At 36.3% G+C, this 25,620-nt stretch overlaps 2 protein-coding genes across 2 annotated transcripts in view; both read left to right on the top strand.

The window, feature by feature from the left end:
- LOC129438574 (NACHT, LRR and PYD domains-containing protein 3) overlaps nucleotides 1–25,620 on the top strand; it is a 102,737-nt gene that overhangs the window by 47,065 nt on the left and 30,052 nt on the right. The window contains exons 2-3 of the mRNA XM_073862943.1: nucleotides 656–740; nucleotides 11,617–11,700. Coding sequence (XP_073719044.1) covers nucleotides 11,682–11,700 — 19 coding nt within the window. The 5' untranslated portion in view covers nucleotides 656–740; nucleotides 11,617–11,681. The remainder of the gene's footprint in view (nucleotides 1–655; nucleotides 741–11,616; nucleotides 11,701–25,620) is intronic.
- LOC129438573 (uncharacterized) lies at nucleotides 13,804–19,453 on the top strand. Its single transcript, XM_055197360.2, has 5 exons — nucleotides 13,804–13,871; nucleotides 15,183–15,356; nucleotides 15,686–15,859; nucleotides 18,750–18,923; nucleotides 19,351–19,453. The coding sequence occupies exons 1-5, from the start codon at nucleotides 13,819–13,821 to the stop codon at nucleotides 19,373–19,375; spliced, it is 600 nt and encodes a 199-aa protein (XP_055053335.2). The 5' UTR covers nucleotides 13,804–13,818; the 3' UTR covers nucleotides 19,376–19,453.

Here is a 25,620-nt window from a genome sequence, read left to right on the forward strand (position 1 = left end):
GAAAACAATATCGTAAAGAAGTAAAAGACATGTGTATTACAGAATTCACAATGGGTAATATTTTAAATGAAGGGACAACAACGGATATGTTAATAATAGCAATGATGAGGTTCTTAAAAACACCGCGTTAATCAATAGAATTTAACCAGTATCAGGCAGATTATCATCGTCACACTCCAGTACAGTAGATGGCGGTATGCACATTTACAGTTGGTTTTCAACCCGCCAGTAAACCCACAAAAGAAGAAGATGACGACACCCCCAAACAAACTCGGAGACCCCAGAAATCTGAAGGGCTTTGAGGTAATCAACTAATACAAGACATCGGTTATATTTATCATTTAAAGCTCATTTAAATACATCTCAAGTAAAACAGTTTAACGGTTGCTTTAATGGAGCACGAGTACAAAATGCTGCATCCTCGTCGTATGTGAAGTTTAATGCATGTAAGGAAATTACACAGAGAGACACAACTATAAAGTTTTATTGATTGACACATTTGTTTGAAAGCGATTCAATATGTTTTATGTCTTAACAACAGACTGTAAAACATTATTATGTAAGATCACATGTTGTTTTCAATAAACATTAATGTTATTTGTTGAATACAGTACACACGATTAAACTGTCATCTGATATGTGTGTTATATTTCAGTTTATCAGAAGAGATTAGATGAAGAGTTCAGTTGCATGTCTATGAAGAATGAGAGGGCAATGGATCCACCAACAACATTTAAGAGGTGACCTGACAAAAAAATAACATTTACATTTAACACAGTTTTATCCACACAAAGACGCACATCAATTAAAACGTAATATTTTTTATTCTCTTCCTGATATTCAGATCAGACGTAATGGAACCCGTCTGTAAAAAGATGAAGTTTGAGCAATCTGTGAATCAACCACAATATGCGTTTCCTCAATTCAGGTAAACTATAGATAATTTGACATTTGATTCTGTTTGTTTTAGATGTTACGTCACTAAAAAAAGTTGTGATTTTACCTGATAATAAAAATCGAATTTGCTCAATACATGTACTTCTCTAACTTCTGTTTTCATTTCACAGCCATGACTCTAAACTTAATGAAGTCCTGAACACATTTAAATCAAATCTGAGAGAGAAGTTTCAATGTTTGTATCCAGGAACATCAAAGCAGAGAAACCCAACACTACTGAATGAGATCTACACAGAGCTCAACATCACAGAGATTAAAAGTGGAGAGGCAGAGGAGACACCAATCAAATGTAATGACATCTTTAAACCTTTACCTGAACAAGACACACACATCAGAAGTGTGCTGACAAAGGGAGTCGCTGGCATTGGAAAAACAGTCTCTGTACAGAAGTTCATTCTGGACTGGGCTGAAGAGAAAGAGAATCAGGACGTCCACCTCATATTTCCACTTCCTTTCAGAGAGATCAATTTGTTGAAGGACAAAACACTCAGTCTTTTAGATCTTCTTCATCTTTTCTTCCCAGAGACAAAAGAAATGGAAATCTTCAGTGATGAATATAAAGTGTTGTTCATCTTTGATGGTTTGGATGAGTGTCGTCTGTCTCTGGATTTTAAAAGCAAATTGAAGTTGTGTGATGTACGTAAATCAACCTCAGTGGACGTGATGCTGACAAACCTCATCAAGGGGAATCTGTGTCCCTCTTCTCTCATCTGGATCACCTCCAGACCAGCAGCAGCTGATCTCATCCCCTCTGAGTGTGTTGATCGAGTCACAGAGGTACAAGGCTTCAGTGATCCACAGAAGGAGGAATACTTCAGGAAGAGAATCAGTGATGAGAGTCTGTCTGATCAAATCATCTCACACCTGAAGTCATCCAGGAGTCTCTACATCATGTGTCACATCCCAGTCTTCTGCTGGATTTCCGGCACTGTTCTAGAGAGAATATTGAGTGAAGCAAAAAGAGGAGAGATCCCCAAGAATCTCACTCAAATGTACACACACTTCCTAATCATTCAGATGGACTATGATAAGAATAAACACATGATCTTCAAAATTTGTAAACTGGCTTTTCAGCAGATTATGAAAGGCAATCTGATCTTCTATGATGAAGACTTGAGAAAGTGTGGCATTGATGTATCAGAAGCATCAGTGTACTCAGGATTGTGTACTCAGTTCTTCAGAGAGGAGTTTGGTTTGTGTCAGAGGAAAGTTTACAGCTTTTTTCATCCGAGCATTCAGGAACATCTAGCAGCTCTACATGTGCACCTCTCTTTTATGAACAACGACACAAGTGTGTTGACTGCATTTAAAATGTCTCAAAGTTGTACGCCTTCAATAATTCATCTCTATCAGAGAGCTATAGATGAGACTGTGAAGAGTAAAATTGGACATCTGGATCTCTTTCTTTGTTTTTTTCTGGGTCTGTCACAGAAGTCGCATCAGAATCTCATACCAGGTCTGAGGTTACTGACATGCTACAACTGTCAGATCAATGAGAAAACAATCAAATACATAAAAGAGAAGATCAGGAAGAATCCTTCACCAGAGAAATCCATCAATCTGTTTCACTGTCTTGAAAACCTGGGTGATCTTTCACTAGGGAAGGAAATCCAACAATATCTGACATCTACAACAATAAATAAAACCACACTCTCTTCATATCAGTGGTCAGCTATAGTTTCGGTGATGCTGACATCAAAACAGGAGCTGAAGAAGTTTACTATGAATCCATTTGTTAAAGGAATCAATGCTGAATCTCTGAACGTTCTTCAGAAGCTGCTGCCTCTGATTTGTAAATCCAGATCAGTTCAGTAAGTGTGAACAGTCACTTTACTCTTAAACCTTTATTATTGGTAATATCTTAAACATCTTTTTTATTTCTCTACAGGTTAATTTCTTGGAATATCACAGATGAACGTTGTGTTGCTCTGTCTTCAGCTCTGAGATCAAACCCATCACATCTGAGAGATCTGAGTCTGGGTAATAATAAACTGAAAGATTGAGGAGTGAAGCTGCTCTCTGAAGTACTAAAGAATCCTCAATGTAAACTGCAGATACTAAAGTAAGATCATATGATGTTTTGTGATGTAATGAATCTATTTTAATTGTTTATTGTCTATCTGCTGTTGTGAATTGATCTTCACATGATCAAATCCTCCAAAGAAGATACTTCAGGTCTAAGAATGATGACAAACAGGAGACTTTAAGAACACTTTTAACATCTACACCTGTTAACATCATACAATATTAAAGGGACATTCCACTTTTTTTTGAAAATATGCTCATTTTCCAGCTCCCCTAGAGTTAAACGTTTGATTCTTGCCATTTTTTAATCCATTCGGCTGATCTCCGGGTCTGGTGCTGGCACTTTTAGCATAGCAAAAATAGTCCCCTGCTATTGAAAGGAAACAAGGGGACTATTTTCGGGCACAGCGTAATATCACCTCACCTGCTGCAGCCTTGTTACAGCAGCAAAGTCACTGATTATTACGCCAGTTTGAGATTATAGTTCCTTGCCATATCTGCCTTAGAAAATACCAGCCTTTAGTTTTCCGTCGGTCTTAGTACCCAATATAACTACAGAAGAGTCAAGTTTTAAACAGACAAAATATCGAAACTCTTTGGTGTTTTTAGCGCGATGCTAATGGTCTTATCAGATTCAATGGATTACGCTAAGCTATGCTAGAAGTGGTAGAGCCAGACCCGGACATCAGCTGAATGGATTTCAAAACGCTAAAAATCAAATAAATGCTGGAAAATTTGCATATTATCAAAAAAAGTGGAATGTCCCTTTAACACAGTCAGGACTGTATGAACCCAGTAATAAGTTTTACCTTGATGTGTCAATGTACTTAAAAGTAAAATTTTTAATGTTTTGAAGTTATTTTTTCAATATTTCTCTAATCTTGTCCTGTTACGTGACAAAATAGTTCAGGTTCAGACATCAGACCAAGTTTTGTCAAACGCCGGTTTCACACCACAAGCGTGAGCAGCGCGTATGTGTAACGTGAGGAGAGAGCGTTTTCTGCGCGTGGCCATTGTGCTTTCACACCGGCTGCGTTTGCAGCGCATACTGTGTAGTTTAATAACCATAAAAAAATCTCAAGTTAACATTACTTTATTTTACATGTGTTTATGAGCAAGTGTAATTTATATAACTGTGATTTGTTTAATCCACATTGTTTTCGTGTTGTTCTAGTTCGTGTAGTGACAGATATAGACACAATACACAATTATAGACATAAAAAGCCCATGGCACATTATTAAATCTTTTTCTCTGAAGTTTCTATTATTCAAGCCCTAAACAGAATTGAAAGACGTCACCAAAACGTGCCATCAGTGGGTCAATCAGAATTTTATGAAGGGTCGAGAACACAAAGCTAACCACAATCTTCAATAATTTGTTCTCCTCCTTGGTCCTTTCAGTGTGTGTTCATGAGCAGACTGTGATGCATGCGTTTTTTCCTTTTAGAGCCATTTGCAAGCATTGCAAACAATACTTTGACAACCTGTATAAAGAGCCGATCATCCCCATATGAAAGATATGCACGCTTCATCAAAAATATCTTAAAATGTGTTTTGAAGATAATGAAAGGACTGATGGGTTTTGGGAGGCATGATAAAATTAAAATGTTATCCCTATTTACCTTGATCAGATGTGTGTATGGTGAAATGAGAGAGTGAAGTGTGTGTCATTGTTCTCTACAGGTTGAATTCTTGTAATATCACAGTTGAAGGTTGTGCTGCTCTGACTTCAGCTCTGAGATCAAACCCATCACACCTGAGAGAACTGAATCTGTCTAATAATGATCTTGGAGATTTAGCAATGGAGCATCTCTCTGATCTACTGGAGCATCCTGACTGTAAACTGGAGAAACTCTGGTAAGATCATTCACACATGATGTGATTGTCAGAGTAAAATTGTGAAGTGTCTTACAGGTCACATAGCTAAAGACCAGAGAGAACCAACAGAGAGAAACAAAATTTGATCAACAGTCCAGCAGAGCAAACACCACATAAAAAACTATAAATAACACAAACTAACAAAAGGATATCCATGTTAATCTGAAGTGTGTGTTGTGATCTGAGCGACTGAAGTGTTATTTTTCTCTACAGCTTGAGTGTTTGTCATATCACAGATGAAGGTTGTGTTGCTCTGTCATCAGCTCTGACATCAAACCCATCACACCTGAGAGAACTGAGTCTGTCTGATAATAAACTTGGAGATTTAGGAGTAAAGCTGCTGTCTGCTGTACTAGAGAATACTCGCTGTAAACTGGAGATACTGAAGTAAGATCATTTTTCTGTAGTCACACGTTTGGTTGTCAATTTTAAGAGACATGAAGAGTTCAGATGCAAAACCCTCTAAATCAGAGGTCCCCAACCACGTGGTCGCAACCCAGTACCGGGTCGTAGACAAATTGTCACCGCAAGAACGTCTCGAAAAAAATGTGTATAATAGCTTAATCAGGTATTTTGTACTTCAAGAGCCAACTTCAAATAACAGCGATCATTTCCACTGTCTCTTTCTCAGTCTCTCTCTCTCTCTCTACCAGCGCATCAACGGTCACATTGCTGTCATAAGAGTTTAAACATACAGTAATTCTAAAAGACAATTGTTCAAAGAACTGCAGAGGTATGACTTTATGAATCATTTGCAAATGTACCTCGCAAATCATGTAACTTCGCAGAGACGTCTGAAAAGTAATAATTTTATTCTTCTTTAAAACAACTTCAGAATAGTCCAGCGATCGTGGCACCATAATCAAAGTAAACTATTAATAATAATATTTTAGCGGCTATACTTTTAACATAAGTTTGAAAGGAACCTAAATAGTCCTGTGTCAATCATCATTAAAATCATATGGTAGCCAAATGGGAATGTCCATGCCTCCGCACCCAGCCGCAATTATTTAGGCATCTCTCTTCCTCCACTGCATTTTTTTTTTTGTTACTTGGACTTGGGGCTCGAGCCGATAAAGATTCGATATTCATTATTAAGACTTAATGGATAGGCAAACTAGTTAAACAATGAAAGTAAAAAACAATCCACCAAAATATGGTTTTACACCTCTATAGAAAATATACTATAAATAAAGCAATGATTAGTTTTCCTAATGCATGGTTGTTACTTTAATTTAGTTTAAAACATTATACATTTTCACATTTACTTTTTTTTCCCTTTTGAGCACTTTGTTCGAACAGCAACTCGGCGACCAAACGTGCCAAAAGCATTTTTAGCGTGTTTTGCGTCTTTTGCATCTGAGCTCCTCATTTGACAAACAAACATAAATGCCAGGATAAATGCCTTTACTTACAGATCAGGGGCCGTATTCACAAAGAATTTAAAGGCTGCAGCCCTTGACTGCGATTGTAATGCATACCACCGCCTCTCGCAGTCGTCCGGGGTCCACGACACAAGCGGGAATGCTGCATTGATCTGCAAACAAATCCTCTCCCAGTGATACGCGAGGTTGATCCGAAATGAGCGGGTGCCTGCGGTTATGAGTCATCCAAAAATATTTTTTCATGATATTCGGGTCGCGGTCGGTCGGATCATTTGAAATAAAAATGCCAGTTGACTATTTTAAACAATAACTACTTTTAAAAAAATGCGGGCCAGGGAGCGGGTCCGGTAAATTTTTTTTGTATTTTTTGCGGTCCGAGTTGCGGGCCGGTTAGTTGAAAACCTTGGTCCGGTGCCGGTTGTTTTTTACATTGACCCGCGCATCACTGTCTCCCAAGCTTAGTTTTGCTTGATATCTCAATGCCGAATTTCCCTTTTATTATGTTTCTTTTTTCCAGCACCAACTGGGACAGCAGCAGTAACTGATCCTGCGTCCAGTTGGGCTTTCTTTTCCGTTTTGGCGAGTTCATAATCCACCGTCATTTATTTATTACATTAGGCTTCTTCAATATGGGCAACATATCTTGCTTTAAGTAGTCTATTTAGGCTAATATGATGTAAATTAATCAAGCAAGTGTTAATGCAATGTCGTTTTTTATTATTAGGCAAATGGCGGTTTTCATTTGGGTATTTAATTTCATTCACGGCTTTTCTTTTATATATGCATTTCGATGGCATTACTATTATTATTTTGTCTAGGACACAGACATATTTCGATGTAATTCCATGATTTGGTGCATCTGTGTTATGTTCCGCATGACAGCCCTGTCATCTAACAACCAATCACCGTGGTCATTGCGAGGCAGCTCGTGCATGAGAATTGACGTCATCCGTAGCAACGAAGACTCACTCTTAGTTTAAGAGTTATCATTTTTCCTTACTAAAAGTAGGCCTGAAAGGCGTTGTGAATAACTTTTAAGAGAAAACTCCTAGCTAAAATCTTTTAGTGCGATTTAGGAGTACTCTTAGTGGTAAGATAAAATTCTTTGTGAATACGGCCCCAGATTTTCTACAAAACAAATCAAACTAATGTGATGATCGATCACATCTGCTGGCTTCATTTTAACATGTGAAGACTGCTCAACTCTGAACTAATAAGAAATAACAAATTGAAGGACTGTGTTTTCATGAATTCAAGTTCATCAAGTTCTTACAACTGACACAATCGTTTCTCATTCATTTCTCGTTTCTTGTTGCATGTTATTGTCATTGTTTTCTTCTTCATACAGTGTAGATGTGGTGTTAGATAATAAAACATAATGTGATTACACCAGGATTTAGTAGAAGTTCATGACACGCTGCTCAAACAGCCCAACACTATTAAATTAAAATTTTCTAAAACATGTATGAAAGAAAAATGAAAGACTAAAATGTGTGTCAATGTTCTTCACAGGTTGATTGCTTGTAATATCACAGATGAAGGTTGTTTTGCTCTGACTTCAGCTCTGAGATTAAACCCATCACACCTGACAGATCTGATTTTATCTTATAATAATCTGGGAGATTTAGGAATGAAGCTGATCTCTGATCTGACAAATGATTTAAATTACAAACAGAAAAAACTAAGGTGAGCAATGATTTGTATTTATTATACATTTAAAAATGTCATGTCATCTAATGATGTTAAGTTGATTAAGGTTTTAATTGGATAATACGAAATAATAAACTCTAGTAATAGACCCCTTCAGGGTTCACATCACAGGCGTTTCCCACTGCGCATGTCGGGGTCAGAAAAGCCATTACAGCAGATTGAGTTGCGTACTATTCGGTATCCTCAAAAATGCCTACTTACGTTGTGGGCTGTGAAAATCGCACCAGGTCTTCCGTTAAGTTTTCGCCATTCATGCAGAATCTCAAAAACAAAAAAATACAACATCTGCGGCTGCAAGCACTTAAACATGCAGACTGGAACAATGCAAAGATCAAAGAGGCTTGTGTTTGTAGTGCTTACTTCATTTGAGGTAAGTCATCATTTTTCAGTTCTGTTAGATTAAACTAGAAAGCCTAAATGGTATGAACAGTTTGACCCCATGCTGCGCACGCATCCGATAGTCATTCAATGTTTACAAACCTTGAAGGGGTCTATAGGGAGCTTGAAAAGGAGCCTATTTTCAAAAAAGTAGAGTGTTGCTTTAAATAAATGTGCTGTTTCTGTGTTTTCTCAGAATCACAGTAAAGATGAACTCATAACAAGAGTTGAAAATGTAAGATGGTGTCAAACCCGGACAAATGCCTTCAAATGGCTGGATCCACAGGGAGCCATTTTTCAGAAAAATTACATTCATGTTGAATCAACATCTGAAAACTCTTTCAAATAATTCACATCTACCCCCAAGAAGGCCACCATCATGGTTTGGGGACAAAGTCTCACACCTCATCAAGCTGTTCAGCTCTCAGGACAAACTGTATGTCAAATGCTGCATTCTGCATGCACAGATTGTCTGAAACTGGTTTTGTTTGAAGAATTCATATGAAGTATTTTAATGCAAGCGGTACAATTTGGTTGATTTAATATACCAACAGAATTCAATATTAAAATGTAATAATACATTAAGCAAACCTCACTCAGTGCTGATAGACACCTCCCCTCTTAGGCATAAACCAATCACCTACTGTATGCAAATTAACTGTAAGATTTACAAAAGTACACAATATGAAGTTTTCCAGACAGTGCTTACATTAGTCCCAGACTAAAATGCATGTTTGAGCTACCTTAATATAAAAACATCTTGCACTGGCATATTTCAACATTTATCCGTGACTTTGTTTCATCCTAAGATGCACATCAGTATTGTTTATTTGTTAGGTATGTTTGTAAAAACTACTTAAGTGTCCCAATATAACTAGGCCTGGTCCTGGATTTATCCAACCCTTTCTGGGAAACTGTGCCAATGTGTTCATGTATGCTTTAATTGTAATGCATTTCTTTATATAATATTTGTGTTGACATATTTTTGTATATTCATGTTTTAAAAAAGATTTTGTACAATCAGCAAAAGAAAATAAATGAGTCCATATCTGTGACAAGGATTATTTCACTTAAAATCATATCAAGTTTCTGTTTACATAATTTATGTGGATGTACTGTGTATAATAATTATAAATTAATAAACACACACACACAAAATTAAGAATCATTTGCATGTGTATATACATGTTTATATATATAATTTATATAACATAAATATAAATATTTATTATATAAATATATATTTTTCTTAAAATGATACATGTATGTGTGTGTATTTATATATACATAATTATTACACAGTACACACAAACACATATATTTTGTAAACAGAAACTTTAATTCTGCAAACGTTAGTCGCCACTAAACGATTTGGACATTTTGTCAACTGTGTGCTTTCCATCATTTATCAAAATACTTCCAAAATATTTTTCCTACTATGCAATGATACTCATGCATGAAAGAAAGAGATTTTTATTTAAGTAAATTAAAGCAAAATAATATCAATCATAAGAAGAAAGGAATATACAATATTTACGAGATTAAGAATGGGACAATACTATGCAACATCATAGGCAAACACAACACAGGTCTTTGTGATGTGTGTCAGGAAATGAAGACAGTGGAGCATGTTATATCAGCAGAAAACAATATCATAAAGAAGTAAAAGACATGTGTATTACAGAATTCACAATGGGTAATATTTTAAATGAAGGGACAACAACGGATGTGTTAATAATAGCAATGATGAGTAAAAACACCGCGTTAATGAATAGAATTTAACCAGTATCAGGCAGATTATCCTCGTCACACTCCAGTACAGTAGGTGGCGGTATGCACATTTACAGTTAGTTTTCAACCCGCCAGTAAACCCACAAAAGAAGAAGGCGACCCCCCCCAAACAAACTCGGAGACCCGAAGGGCTTTGAGGTAATCAACTAACACAACTATTGGTTTTTATTTTTACCGGTTGATTCCGTTTTAATGTCGGAATGTCAGTAGGAAGAAAATAACGTTTAGATATGAATCTGCATACGCGATGTACATCAGTTATATTGATCTTTGATAGCTCATTTAAATACATCTCGAGTAAAACAGTTTAACGGTTGCTTTAACGGAACACGAGTACTTAATGCTGCATCCTCGTCGTATATGAAGTTTAATGCATGTAAGAAAATCACACAGAGAGACACAACTATAAAGGTTTGTTGATTTACACATTTGTTTGAAAGCGATTCAGTATGTTTTTATGTCTTAACAACAGACTGTAAAGGATGATATGTAAGATTATATGTTGTTTTCAATAATACATGAATGTTATTTGTTGAATACAAACTAATTTGATATGTGTGTTATATTTCAGTTTATCAGCAGAGATTAGATGCAGATTTCAGTTGCATGTCTATGAAGAATGAGAGGCCAATGGATACACCAACAGCATTTAAGAGGTGACCTGACAAAAAAAAATAACATTTACATTTAAAGGGATATTCCACTTTTTTTAACACATGCTGATTTTCCAGCTCCCCTAGAGTTAAACATTTGAATCTTTCATTTTGGAATCTATTCAGCTGATCTCCGGGTCTGGCGCTAGCACTTTTAGCATAGCTAAGCACAATCCATTGAATCTGATTGGACCATTAGCATCTTGCTAAAAAATAACCAAAGAAAACTTCAGCTGTAACATGGCTGCAGAAGGCGTAGTGATATTATATATCAACAAAATGTGTATATCAACAAAACTTCATAGTTGTGTCTCTCTGTGTAATAATAGTACCGCCAGAAAATAGTACCCTTGGTTACTTTCAAAAGCAGGGGACTATTTTCGGGGCACTGGGTAAAATCACTTCGGCTGCTGCAGTCATGTTACATCAGCAAAGTCCTTGATTGTTACGCCAGAATGAGAGTATAGTTCCTAACCATATCTGCCTAGAAAATCACATTTAATTTTCTGTTGGTCTAAGTACACAATGTAACTACAGAAGAGTCAAGTTTCAAATAGGAAAAAATCAAAACCCTGGTTATGTTTTAGCGTGATGCTAATGGTCTTATCAGATTCAATGGCTTATGCTAAGCTATGCTAAAAGTGCTAGCGTCAGACCCAGAGATCAGCTGAATGGATTCCAAAACGGTAAGATTCAAATGTTTAACGCTAGGGGAGCTGGAAAATTAGCATATTTTCAAAAAAAGTGGAATGTCCCTTTAACACAGTGTTATTCACACAAAGAGGCACATCAATTAAAACATGTAATGAATAATTATTAATTCTCTTCCTGATGTCCAGACCAGACGTAACCGAACCCGTCTGTAAAAAGATGAAGATTGATCAGTCTGTGAATCAACCACAATATGTGTGTCCTGAATTCAGGTAAACTATAGATAATTTGACATTTGATTGTTTGCTTTAGATGTTACGTCACAAAATTTGTGATTTTTAACAGATAATAAAAATCTAATTTGCTCAATACATGTACTTTTTTCATTTTTCAGCCATGACTCTAAAATTAATGAAGTTCTGAACACATTTAAATCACATTTGAGAAAGAAGTTTCAGTGTTTGTATCCAGGAACATCAAAGCAGAGAAACCCAACACTACTGAATGAGATCTACACAGAGCTCAACATCACAGAGATTAAAAGTGGAGAGGCAGAGGAGACACCAATCAAATGTAATGACATCTTTAAACCTTTACCTGCAAAAAACAAACCCATCAGAAGTGTGCTGACAAAGGGAGTCGCTGGCATTGGAAAAACAGTCTCTGTACAGAAGTTCATTCTGGACTGGGCTGAAGAGAAAGAGAATCAGGACGTCCACCTCATATTTCCACTTCCTTTCAGAGAGATCAATTTGTTGAAGGACAAAACACTCAGTCTTTTAGATCTTCTTCATCTTTTCTTCCCAGAGACAAAAGAAATGGAAATCTTCAGTGATAAATATAAAATGTTGTTCATCTTTGATGGTTTGGATGAGTGTCGTCTGTCTCTGGATTTTTACAGCAGTGTGAAGTTGTGTGATGTACGTAAATCAACCTCAGTGGACGTGATGCTGACAAACCTCATCAAGGGGAATCTGTTTCCCTCTGCTCGCATCTGGATCACCTGCAGACCAGCTAATCTTATCCCCTTTATGTGGGTTGATCGAGTCACAGAGGTACGAGGCTTCAGTGATCCACAGAAGGAGGAATACTTCAGGAAGAGAATCAGACATAAGAGTTTGGCCAAGAAAATCATCTCACACCTGAAGTCTTCCAGGAGTCTCTACATCATGTGTCACATCCCAGTCTTCTGCTGGATTTCAGGCACTGTTCTAGAGAGAATATTGAGTCAAGCAAAGAGAAGAGAGATCCCCAAGACTCTCACTCAAATGTACACACACTTCCTGATCATTCTGACAAACTTCAAACACCAGAAGGACTGTGAGAAGAAAGATGAAGACATGATCTTTAAACTGGGTAAACTGGCTTTTGAGCATCTTCTGAAAGGCAATCTGATCTTCTTTGATGAAGACCTGAGAGAGTGTGATATTGATGTATCGGAAGCATCAGTGTACTCAGGATTGTGTACTCAGATCTTCAGAGAGGAGTTTGGTTTGTGTCAGAGAAAAGTTTACAGCTTTGCTCATCTGAGCATTCAGGAACATCTAGCAGCTCTACATGTTCACCTCGCCTTTATGAACAACAACATAAGTGTGTTGACTGCATTTAAAATGAATCAAAGTTGTAAGCCTTCAATACTTGATCTGTATCAGAGAGCTATAGATGAGACTGTGAAGTTGAAAAACGTACATCTGGATCTTTTCCTTCGTTTTCTTCTGGGTTTGTCACTGAAGTCAAATCAGAATCTCATACCAGGTCTGAGGTTACTGACATGCTACAACCGTCAGATCTTTGAAAAAACAATCACTTACATCAGACAGACGCTCGAGAATAATCTTTCACCAGAGAAATCCATCAATCTCTTTCTCTGTCTAAATAAACTGGATGATCCTTCACTAGTGGAGGAAGTCCAACAATATCTGACATCTATAATATTAAGTAACAGCAAACTCTCTTCATATCAGTGGTCAGCTTTAGTTTCAGTGATGCTGACATCAAAACAGGAGCTGAAGAACTTTACTATGAATCCGTTTGTTAAAGGAATCAATGCTCAATCACTGAAATTTCTTCAGAAGCTGCTGCCTGTGATTTGTGAATCCAGAATTGTTCAGTAAGTGTGAATATTCACTTCAATCTTAAAACTTTATTAATGATGTCATTTTAAACATGATTTTTTTTCTTTACCAAGGTTAAGTTCTTGGAATATCACAGATGAAGGTTGTGTTGCCCTTACTTCAGGTCTGAGGTCAAACCCATCACATCTGAGAGAACTGAATCTGTGTAATAATAATCTCAAAGATTCAGGAGTGAAGCTGCTCTCTGATGTACTGAAGAATCCTCAATGTAAACTGCAGATACTGAAGTAAGATCATATGATGTTTTGAGATTAAATGCTGTCCCTAGGCTACCAGCACTCACAACAGCCCCATTCGGGTATTTGCGGGTGAGATATATCCTTGCTGCTTTATTTCCAAGTTGATTGTGTCCCTTGTCCCAACCACTTATTGGAATAATTCTTGCGTGAGGGTTAATAACATCTAAAACGGATTAAAAACGCAGGACGCGCCGCTTTCTTTTGCTTTTCAAAGCACTCGCGAGTTTTGTTTCAGACGCGTCTATATTTGAGTGTGCTTGCCACTAGTCTATATTTAAAATAAACTTGAGCACATCTTGATTCAAACAGCCTCTAAGGAAAAGGATATATAATTTTATTTTTTATCCAAGTCACAGATGGAACAATGAATCATCTCATTATTCATTGTTTATTGCAAGAGGAGAGGAACAAAAATCTATTTGATGCAAAACTCATCAGTTTATTTGAAAGATGCTAAGTTTCAAAAGTAAGTTCCATATGATGTTTTCTTTTTTTTGACACAATGTAGGTCTACCTTAGCCTACGTTATTTGGCAATAGACATGATCTAAGTACTAAAAAATTATAAATCAGATTTTTTCCATTTGTTTCCAATGCATACTTGATAATTCTTGCTTACGCTATTGTATATGATATCAGGGGTTTCCAAACTTTATCAACCCAACAGGTAATCTCAAGACCCACATTTTTTAGAAATCGTAATATAGGGGAACACCCAAACACATTTGTTCCCTTTCAGTAGTTTTCAAATAATAGAATTCAGAAGTTTACTTCGATAATATTAAAATGTCTAATGGCAGGGAGGCACAAATATGGCAAAAATCATAATTGTTTAGGCTGCTGTATTTGATATATATTTGATATAAATTGGAAATGATATATTTGAAAAGTACAATGAATTTGCAAGGCTGCAAGAACAGTGCACTACTGCAGACTTATATACTACGGATGATTTAATGATATTATTTTAATAGTCAGTCGTGAACTACAGTTGGCCGGTCTAAGGCTTAAAACTCCAGAGCTGAAAATGAGTCCCACTCCGGCCCTGTTGACGCATGCGCTGGGACTTGTTAATGTAGTTGCCAGCGTTTTTCCTGTTTAGTAGGGATGGACGATAATTTGCATGCAATATCATGTGCATCTCGTCAGTAAGTTGCGGAGACATGTGCACCCGTGAGACAGACACAGAAAGTGAAAGTATACCTCCCTATCGTCAGGCGTTCATGATGATGTATTGTCGTATTGATATTTTGAAAACATGGCACTAACGGATTTGGGAAGCATGAAAAAAATTAAAATGTTATCCCTATAGTAATGACATTGATCAGATGTGTGTGTGGTGAAATGAGAAGAGTGAAGTGTGTGTCATTGTTCTCTACAGGTTGTGTTCTTGTAAAATCAAAGTTGAAGGTTGTGCTGCTCTGACTTCAGCTCTGACATCAAACCCATCACACCTGAGAGAACTGCATCTGTCTTTAAATAATCTTGGAGATTCAGGAATGGAGCATCTCTCTGCTGTACTGGAGAATCCTCAATGTAAACTGGAGAAACTCTGGTAAGATCATTCACACATGATGTGATTCTCAGAGTGAAATTGTGAAGTGTCTTTCTGGTCAGATAGCTAAAGACCAAATAGGGGTCAAAAACAGAGAGCACACTGCACAAATGCTAGAGCTCAAGACTGTATTATACACCAGAGACCAGACAGCAAGATTGTAACTGGATAATCGTCTTGTCGGTGATAAACAAAGCAGTGAGAAACAAAGTCCGACCATCACATAAAAAACTATAAATATTACATAAACTAACACAAGAAAATCCATGTTGATCTGATGTTTGTGTTGTGAAGTGAGAGACTGAAGTGTATGTCGTTGTTCTCTACAGGTTGAGTGATTGTAATATCACAGATGAAGGTTGTGTTGCTCTGTCTTCAGCTTTGACATCGAACCCATTCCATCTGAGAGGACTGAGTCTGTGTAATAATAATCTTGGAGATTTAGGAGTGAAGCTGCTGTCTGCTGTACTGGAGAATCGCCACTGTAAACTGGAGATACTGAAGTAAGATCATCCTTCTGTAGTCACACATGATATGGTTCTCAAAGAGATATGAAGCTGTTAATTGTAGAGACACATGAAGAGTTAGGCAAGGCAAGGCAAGTTTATTTATATAGCACATTTCATACACAAAGGTCATTCAAAGTGCTTTACATAGAAATGAGAAAACAAAAATCAAAGAAACATGCATTTAAAATATCAATTAAAGGAAAATAAATGTGATTTTAATAAAAACTGTTTAAATGTGTGAAAAAAGAATAAAACAGGAATAAAAGTATAAAACAGTTAAAAATAAGAAGTTAAGATACAAAACATCTGACATGTTTTTTTGTTGTTGTAAATAAGCATTATTTATCAGGCTCTTATGTTTAGGTTCAGTAATTTCACTGCAATGGCAATGTAAAGGTTATTAGTCAAAAATTGACATTTTTACAAATGTCACTTTAGTTAGTTAATTGGTATTTAAAAATTTTGACACTTTTTAGCTGCAAAACCCTCTATATAATATCAAGCTTTTCTTAGCAAAACCTCGACTTCATTAAAAACAATTCACTTCTTTGGGCAAGTTGCACAATTGCTAAAGATGTGTCTAGAAACTTTGCAAATAATAAAAGTCGGAATGTAAAAAGAAACTGAATTACACATTAGGTTATTGTTTTGGTGCTAGGTAAAAGTTAATAAAACTATACTATTGCTTTTCCATTTAATCTTAAAGGGACACTCCACTTTAAAAAAAATATGCTCATTTTCCATCTCCCCTGAAGTTAAACATTTGATTTGTACCATTTTGGAATTCATTCAGCTGATCTCTGGGTCTGGCGCTAACACTTTTAGCATAGCTTAGCAAAATCCATAGAATCAAGGACATTGCTGCCGTAACATTGGTGCAGGCGGCGTAGTGTTATTACGCAGTGCCTGGAAATAGTCCCCATAGTATCTTTCATTAGCAGGGGACTATTTTCGGGCACAGCGTAATACCACTGCGCCACCTGCAGCCATATTACGGCAGCAAAGTCCTTGATAATTACGCCAGAATTATAGTATAGTTCCTAGCCATATCTGCCTAGAAAATCACAACTTTTAATTTCCGTCGGTCTTAGTACACGATGTAACTACAGAAGAGTCAAGTTTTAAATAGGAAAAATATCAAAACTCTTTGGTTATTTTTAGGCGCGATGCTAATGGACTAATCAGATTCAATGGATTATGCTAAGCTATACTAAAAGTGATAGCCTGGTAACCTTGAAGTTCTTACAGCTGCCACAAACGTTTTTTATTTATTTTTCTTTCTTGTTGCATGTTATTGTTTTCTTCTTCATACATTATAGTTGTGGTGTTAGATAATAAAACATAATGGCCCTCATTGATCAAAAGTGCGTACACCAAATTTCCAGCGCACACCTGGGGTACACCCAAAACCATGATGACTTTGAGATTTATCAATATGGACGTTGGCGTACGGCACGCTCAAATCCTACACCAGAAGGTGGTGTACGCATGTTTTGAGTTCGGAAATGTGCAGAAACACAATTCCTAACACCTCAAAACTCACTGATAAACTAAAATATATGATATATTATGATGACCCACTGTAAAAAAACTTTTTATAAACTTCAGTGTTTATTTTTAATGCAACATGGACTTCAATGTTTAATTTGTGAGACTTTACCAAAGCTTTACCTGACGTTTTACAGAACATGTGAACGGAGCGTTGAGCGGTGTGGTAATATTACCATCAGAGCGCATGAGCGCCTTTCCGAAAATTCTGCTCCGCACGCTAATTACGATCAGCCCCGCCCGCTCAACTCAGAACGCACTTTGATAATTTGCTAGTTCGAGAATCTGTGAAAACGTCTTGCAATAAGTTATGGAATTCAAGCCTTATACATAAATGTAAAGTAAAAATCAATGCTAAGATTGAACAGGGAGAAGAAATTGAAATGGAGTGCGGAGAGACTGTAAGAGTTAGCAAATATTCGCTGATAAATAAAGACATGAAGGTTAGATGCTTGTGTGCCGTGAATCCGATCATGATGACATGCGGAAAAAATCATGGCCACGATTTATCTTTTATGCTACATTATGGACACAAATTAACAATAATTTTTCTTATTTAGTCTAAAGTATGGCCATAAATATAGAATTTGTTCCCAATATTCAACAGTTTGGTCCTTGGAATGAATTATTATAATAATTCGTAATTACTAATACAATTATTATTACTTCAAATTATGAATTAGCCTAAAACATGTAAGATATAGCTAACAAACAACTGTATGGAAATACAGAACAACACACTACAGAAGTTACTACAACATTTTTAAATATTATTAAAAAAAACTTAACCTAACCATTAAGCAGACATAGAATTTAGATGTAGGCAACAGTTAATAATAATAATAATAATAATAACAACAATTTTTCTAAATATAAGCGTCATTAATAATAATAATAATAAGAATAAGAATATTACAAATTGTCATGCAATTACTAATGTGTCTTTAATCCCACGCTTTAAACTCCCAAATAAAATTTTTTTGTTTCTTTCCACTTCCCCGGCTTCACTTCTTTGCCGTCTTCTGTGTGTCTATGGTGTAAAATGAGGGCGTGGGGGAGGCGGAGACTTGAATTTATATGGGCGTGTTATTCTAATGACGATCGTTTTCAGCCGCGGCATTTATGAAGGGCAGGTATAGAGGCGTGTAAGCATAATCTTACGCCAACATATACGCCCGTATCTACGCAAGAATGATAAATGAGGGCCAATGTAATTACATAAGGATTTAATAGAAATTTAAAGCACTGCTGAAAAATCCCAACACTATTATAACAAATGACTAAAACATGGATAAATGAAAAATAAAAATAAAGTGTGTTTCATTGTTCTCTACAGGTTGTGCTCTTGTAATATCAAAGCTGAAGGTTGTTTTGCTCTGACTTCAGCTCTGAGATCAAACCCATCACACATGAGAGCTCTGAGTTTGTCTCAGAATAATCTGGGAGATAAAGGATTGAAGCTGATCTCTGATCTGACAAATGATTCAAATTACAAACTGAGAAACCTAAGGTGAGAAATGATTTGTATTATATATTTAAAAATGTCATGTCATCTAGTGATGTTTATTTGATTAAGTCTTTAATTGGATAATATACAATAATAAACTCTAATTTAGTCTCCGTACACTGAAAAAAAGATTCATTGAATTTAATTAATTTTTTAATAATTTTTTTTAAAAATCAATTTATTTAAGCTACATTTAAACAAAAAAAGATTAGTAACGTAAAATGAAATATAAAACTTTTGTTTAAATGTAGCTTAAATAAATTGATTGCAACCACTTACCTTAAAAAATTTATTAAATTCAATGAATCATTTTTTTCAGTGTAGTTTTCTCCACTTAAACTGTATTTTTCTAATATCAAATGTGAGTAAAAGGAGAGAGGTCAGTTTTACTTCACTCTTAAAGAAATGTGCTGTTTCTGTATTTTCTCAGAATCACAGTAAAGATGAATTCATAACAAGAGGTGAAACAATAAATAACAGCTTCAATCAACACAAGCAAAAGAGACTTGAAGACGACATCCTTGTGTGTGTGTTGTGTGCGTTTGTGTGTGTGTGTGTGTGTGTGTGTGTGTGTGTGTGTGTGTGTGTGTGTGTGTGTGTGTGTGTGTGTGTGTGTGTGTGTGTGTGTGTGAAATAACAATGAAAGTGACATTAATTCTGCTACAGTCCTTTACCTGTGTGAGATCTGTTGATTAGGAAAGAGTTTCTCAAAGAGACCTGCAGCGAGTTTGTCATATTGTTTATAAAAGTACAAATACTAAAATAAACAGAACTGTAAGATTGTGTACTTTTGTGAATGTGTTCATGTATGCTTTACATGTAATGCATTTCTGTATATAATATTTGTGTTAACATATTTTTGTATAAGATTCATGTTTTAAAGTTTTTGTACAATTACAGAAAGAAAATAAATGGCTCCATTTCCATGACAAAGATTATTCGGTTTTACTTAAAATCATTTCATCTTTTCATATTTGCAATTCCATTACTCCTAAGGGACTTTGAGGAGAGTTTGAAGTTTGATGAAAATGATTTTAATATCTGGATGTCTTTATTCAGACGAACAGTAATAATAAGAGTTAACTGCTCAGCCTGATAAACATTTAGCTTTTGTCCAAAGAGCTTAAAAACAAAAGTTAAGACACAATATTTAATATAAAGCAAAGATCGCAATGGCCTGTCTGAAATGGCTCTTATGTTGACGTCACATTGAAAAGTTAACTTTAATTTTCGAGATTTGTTCTTCTATGTGACCTAGTAAAATAAACGCTAATGTGCTAATGTTTTCGTTTAGTTATTAGGTGCGTTGAGCTTGACTCATAGACTGTAAGGTTCAACTTCATTTGGCTCTGCAAAATATGGCAGGCTGATGCCATCAAAGTACCGCGAGAGCGATTCGAAATTAGACTTCTCCGTATGATTTCTCGAATCGCTCTCGCGGTATCTTGACATCAACCGCCTCTCGGTTCTTGTGGTGTCGCATGAATTCAAACACACTTAATGATTGGCTAAGGTTTCGCACGTGATCCAAGTTAACCCCCCCAAACAACTTAAACCAAACCAGAGCCATAGAAGAAGAATGCCAATGCCAGAAATAGACCTATTCATACATAGTGAGATGCATAAAGATGAACTAAATTTGCCATTAAAAATAATGGTTCAACAATACATTAATCAAGCATATAGCAACATGACTCACATATTCACAGATGGATCCAAAGATCCAAAAACAGGTAGAGCAGCTGCAGCTGTTTATATTCCTCAGTACAATATTAGAATAGCAAAAAGAGCGACTGATCATATAATTGTTTTTACAACAGAACTTGTAGCCATGTTATTGGCTTTAAATTGGGTAGAAGAAAAGCAACCTAACAGTAGTGTGATATGTACAGACTCACTTTCAGTTCTGCAAAGTTTAGAAAGTGGATCATCTTTAGCCAGACAAGATATTTTAAACGAAACATTACAGAAGGTATATAACATAAAGCGCTCAGGGGTAAAAGTAAGGTTTTTGTGGGTTCCAGCCCATATTGGAGTAAAGGGAAACGAGGAAGTTGATAAACTGGCAAAGGAAGCATTACAAGATCCCAAAATCAACATCAGATTGCAGCTAAGTAAAGCGGAAATAAAGGGGATAATTGGGAATGAAGTGAAAAAGAGTTGGCAGAGATTATGGGACAATGAAATAAGAGGAAGACATCTATATAGTATACAAAGAAAAGTGGGTGTGGAAAGAACGATGATAAATAACAGGAAAAATGATGTAATAATAACCAGGTTACGTATTGGGCATTCGGCACTAAATCAAAGTCTATATAAAATAGGTAAACATGAAACAGGTAATTGTGATAAATGTGGATATCCAGAGACAGTAAAGCATGTATTACTAGAATGTATAGCATACAACAGAGAAAGAATTGAACTGGTTCAGTTACTAAAGAATGGGAATGTAAGTAGTCTTTCACTCAAGGAAATATTAGGAGAAGGAACAAATTATAAAATACGTGAGGAGTTATTAAAATATTTAAAGGATACCGAACTGTTAAAAAAGATATAGCGTTAATCATTAAATATCTTTAAATAAATTAATTTTTCTTTTCCTGTTTTTTTTTCTTATCACCAAATGTATTCAACCAAGTAGTGCTCCATACTCCAATCCAGTAGGTGGCGGTAAATGCACCTTAAGTTGGTTTGCCACCCGCCATTTAAACAACAGAAGAAGAAGAAGAAGAAGGAGAACTCTGAACCAAATAAACACGGAGACGCCAAAACACGAAAGGCTTTGAGGTAATCATCTAGCATAATTACTTGTTTTTATTTTTACCGTTTGATTCTGTTTTAATGTCTGAATGTCAGTGAGAAGAAAATAGCGTTTATGAATCTGCATACGCGATGGACATCGGTTATATTAGGTAACGTTATGTTGCTAACTCCGCTGTCGCGGCTGACTTTTTGGTTCCACTCAACGAAACTCAAGATTTCCTCAGGCGGCTCACGGTGTTGTGGAAAATAATGCTTCTGTTGGTTTGTTGATGGCGAAATTTTTGAGTTTTTATTGTTAACATCACCGCATATGTAAGTTACCTTTTCGTTTTCAGTCAACACCTTTCCTGTTTAAAGGTGCAGTGTGTAACTTTTAGAAGGATCTCTTGACAGAAATGCAATATAATATTATCAGTGGTGTATAAAGACCTTACATAATCAACCGTTATGTTTTTATTACCTTAGAATGAGACATTTTTATCTACATACACAGAGGGTCACCAAGGAGTATAGAAGCACAAGAGGGGAAACTCTCATTTGTTTTTGGCAACAGTCACTAAGTGGCGCTTCAGTAGCGCGGCCGCCATTTTGGAATGAAAATTCTCACAGCCATTTCATTCTCAATTCATTCTCAGCGAATCTCACAGCCAAATCAGAAGCGCAATTTCTTAAATTAAAAATGTGTTCACTTGCTACGTATGTGTTGATTTGTTGTTGTTATCAGCTGTGGAGTCCAATCATTAAATAGATACACATTTGAGGTAGTTTTTTCTTGCTTTATTATGTAATTTAATTTATTTTATGCTACTTTGCACATTTACTACTATTATTAGTTACCAACTTCACTAGGTATGAAATATATTTTATACATATTAATCCCCTGGATCCCGCTACAAACATTATAATCTTATAGAAAATGATGCATCGTTCTGTCTGTTATCCTATAATTGTCACTTTTCAGGGCTCAAAATTAACTTTTTTATTTGGTAGCACTGGTGCTCCCAACTTTAAAGAGTTAGGAGCACCAGCAAAAATTTAGGCGCATCCATCCAAAAATTAAAAAGTACCACAACTACAATGTAAATGTTAATAGATTTATTTTATTAAAAATAAAACACCACCACCGGGCTTTACACGTCCTATGGCCAGCATTTAAAAGTTGGTCTTCTATTTTATTTTATTTTATTTTTTGCTGCATAAATTCCTAAATTAATACCCAAATGCTGTTGAAATAGTATAGCAGCAATAATAATTTAACAATTACAGGTAACTTAACATGATTAAGATTACATAGAAAATCTAGCAAACACGTAAAACACTGATTAATTGTGACATTACAAAAGTGACCCTAATATAGAAGGCTAATATATATTGGTATTGATAAATGCATTACCAGGATGCTTTTACTACTAAATAGGCAATGTTTTAAAAAATACAACAAAAACATACCATCAGCATTGTCGTATTCCACAGCAACATGGACCACAAGGATGTTTGTCGAATGTCCATTCACCAGCGCATGCGCACATACACCATTAAACACACTGACAGACAGGTCGGTGTCTCCATCAATAATAAACACATTTGTCATGACACGTCTTGTGTTTTTGGCACTTTCGCCATGTTTAAGCAAGGTACGTCTGGCGCTTAAAATGTTTTGATTCCGCCATTAACACCGTTTTACAGGATTTACAGTAAACAGTTACATTTTCATAGACACTCGAAATCTTTAAGCCACTCTCTCTGAAAGGTTTAACGTCAACTCGTATTTTCCGGTGGTGGAGTTACATTTGAATCCCGATCGTCGTCAAAGAAACAGTAATAACCTTGGCTGTAATCGTCTCGCTCCCGTCATGCTCGCGACGCGTTCGTCTTTTCACATTTCCGCGCTTCACTGAAACAAGGAATGACTGACGCTCATATTAGCCAATCTGCGGTCTTCATTAAACTCAAGAACTTAATGGTGAAATTTGATTGGTTATGTATCGTTGGAGAGAACACTGAACCTGGGACAGCGCCAGCACGCAGGATCACAATCAACTCGCGTCACAACAAAATGGGCAGTCGCACAAATGCTCCCAAATATATTTTAAGGTCGCACAGATTAAATTTCGGTCGCATATGCGACCAAAATGGTCGCAATTTCGAGCCCTGCTTTTGGCCACAGTGGCTGTGTTTTTTTACTTAATCCATTTCGAGCAATTCAGATGTATATGTGTATGTATATGGAGCCAAAATATTATGTGTGGATGAGTTTATGTCGCTATGTATGTATGTAAAATTAGCCTATATGAAAGTGGAAGACTTGTCTAAATATCTGAAAATAAGCTGTAAAAAGGGATTAATGATCACTGGTCTGATTGTATGTTATTATGTGTTATCATCATTCAGTTTAAATTTGATCTTTTAATGTACAAAGTAGCTGATATTGCCATTACTTCTAGTTGACTCCAGAGTCGCTTTCATTCCAAAATGGCGGATTCGTGGGGCTGCTGCTGGGCGCTGGTGTTGCAATGGAACGTTCTATTGAGTTTCCCCTCTTGTGCTCCTATACTCTTTGGGGTCACCTTACATGGAAGTTGCCAGTTTGTGCCGCCATGTTTCTACAGTAGCCCTAAATAGACAAACTGCTGCACAGAGTGCGTTTTTTCCAGGGGGGCAGGGTTTCATATTTTATTGAAGCTTCCCCGGACACCGCCATTGCTTAGCGAACACCCACCTGCTGTTAGCATTCCATTGATTCCCATTCATTTTGGCGTCACTTTGACAGCAAATAACTTTACATCTGAGCGTTTAAAGACTCCATTTGTCCATTAATTATTTCTAAAGAAACACGGAAATTTATAAAAGGCTCCATTACCATGTATCTTATGGTATGGCCCAGTAGAAGCAGTTTTTGTAAAAATAGGCTAACCATTGCGTCATAACCTGCGACTCTCTGTCGCACAGTAGAGAAATTACTAAATCGGGTGGACGTGAAGGCATAAAGTCAAGGGAGATTATTATTCAGAATACTTACCAAAATTCGCTTCTGTTTACGCTCGCCGTCTCTGCGAGATTCGGTAGGTGATTCAGATTTCACGTGGCACGGCTATTAGAAGACTTACAATTGTCAGACCGGTTGCTCATGTGACATCTACGAAATTAAGCTCAGTTTGAGTCTGCACAGTACGCTCGACACCCAGGAAATGCGTGCTTCTAATTGACTACACTTGTCTCCGTTGAATCCAATGGGGTCGCTCTGTTCATTTCTTTTACTGTCTTTGGTTTTATCAGTTCTGTACAACAACATGTTTATCCTTTGGCGGCTACTGTAGCTTCTCTATGCGTTTCGCTGAATGATGGACTGAGCCGTTGGTTGCAATTCACAATCTCACTGCTAGATGCCGCTAAAATCTACACGATGCACCTTTAACTACTGGCCGTGCGAGCTCGCCAAAGTCTGTTGTTTGTAAAATCGTCTTTGTTTTTGCTGAAGTTGAGTAAAGACATTCTTGAAATTGTAAAGACATTTAGTTTAATTGCTAAACTACAAGTGAACTACATTTTAATAAATTTGAACGACGACCACGTGAGTTTTACCTCCACCAAAATCTGCTTGAATGGACAAAGAATGTGAAGCAGCCGTATAGCCATGTAGTAGATATTGTGTATATATAGACTGAATAAAGAGTGTTATTTGGTGTAATTTGTGGTTTGTTTTTTTATATATCTGACTTTTCAGAAGTAGAATATGTAGAGAATATGGCAAACAGCTTATCCTGAACGATCCATTTCAATATCTCAAAAATTTTAAAAGTTATAGCAAAAAACTTTTTTTTAATTTTCATGATTCGGTCACACATTTTCCCTGAATTTTAATGGAAAAAAGGGACAAAATAAAGTGATGATTTTCGAGTTTATTTTGTTATTCTTGAACCCATAAACATGATCTTGG

This window comes from Misgurnus anguillicaudatus, chromosome 24 (assembly GCF_027580225.2).
Source record: "Misgurnus anguillicaudatus chromosome 24, ASM2758022v2, whole genome shotgun sequence".
Taxonomy (NCBI): Eukaryota; Metazoa; Chordata; class Actinopteri; order Cypriniformes; family Cobitidae; genus Misgurnus; species Misgurnus anguillicaudatus.

What these genes read in the sequence shown, in the direction of transcription:
- LOC129438573 (XM_055197360.2), top strand. Translation starts at nt 13,819, where the DNA reads ATGCTGTCCCTAGGCTACCAGCACTCACAACAGCCCCATTCGGGTATT. An exon ending in TGTAAACTGGAGAAACTCTG is followed by an intron (nt 15,357 to 15,685) that starts GTAAGATCATTC and finishes TGTTCTCTACAG; the next exon opens with GTTGAGTGATTGTAATATCA. An exon ending in TACAAACTGAGAAACCTAAG is followed by an intron (nt 18,924 to 19,350) that starts GTGAGAAATGAT and finishes GTATTTTCTCAG; the next exon opens with AATCACAGTAAAGATGAATT.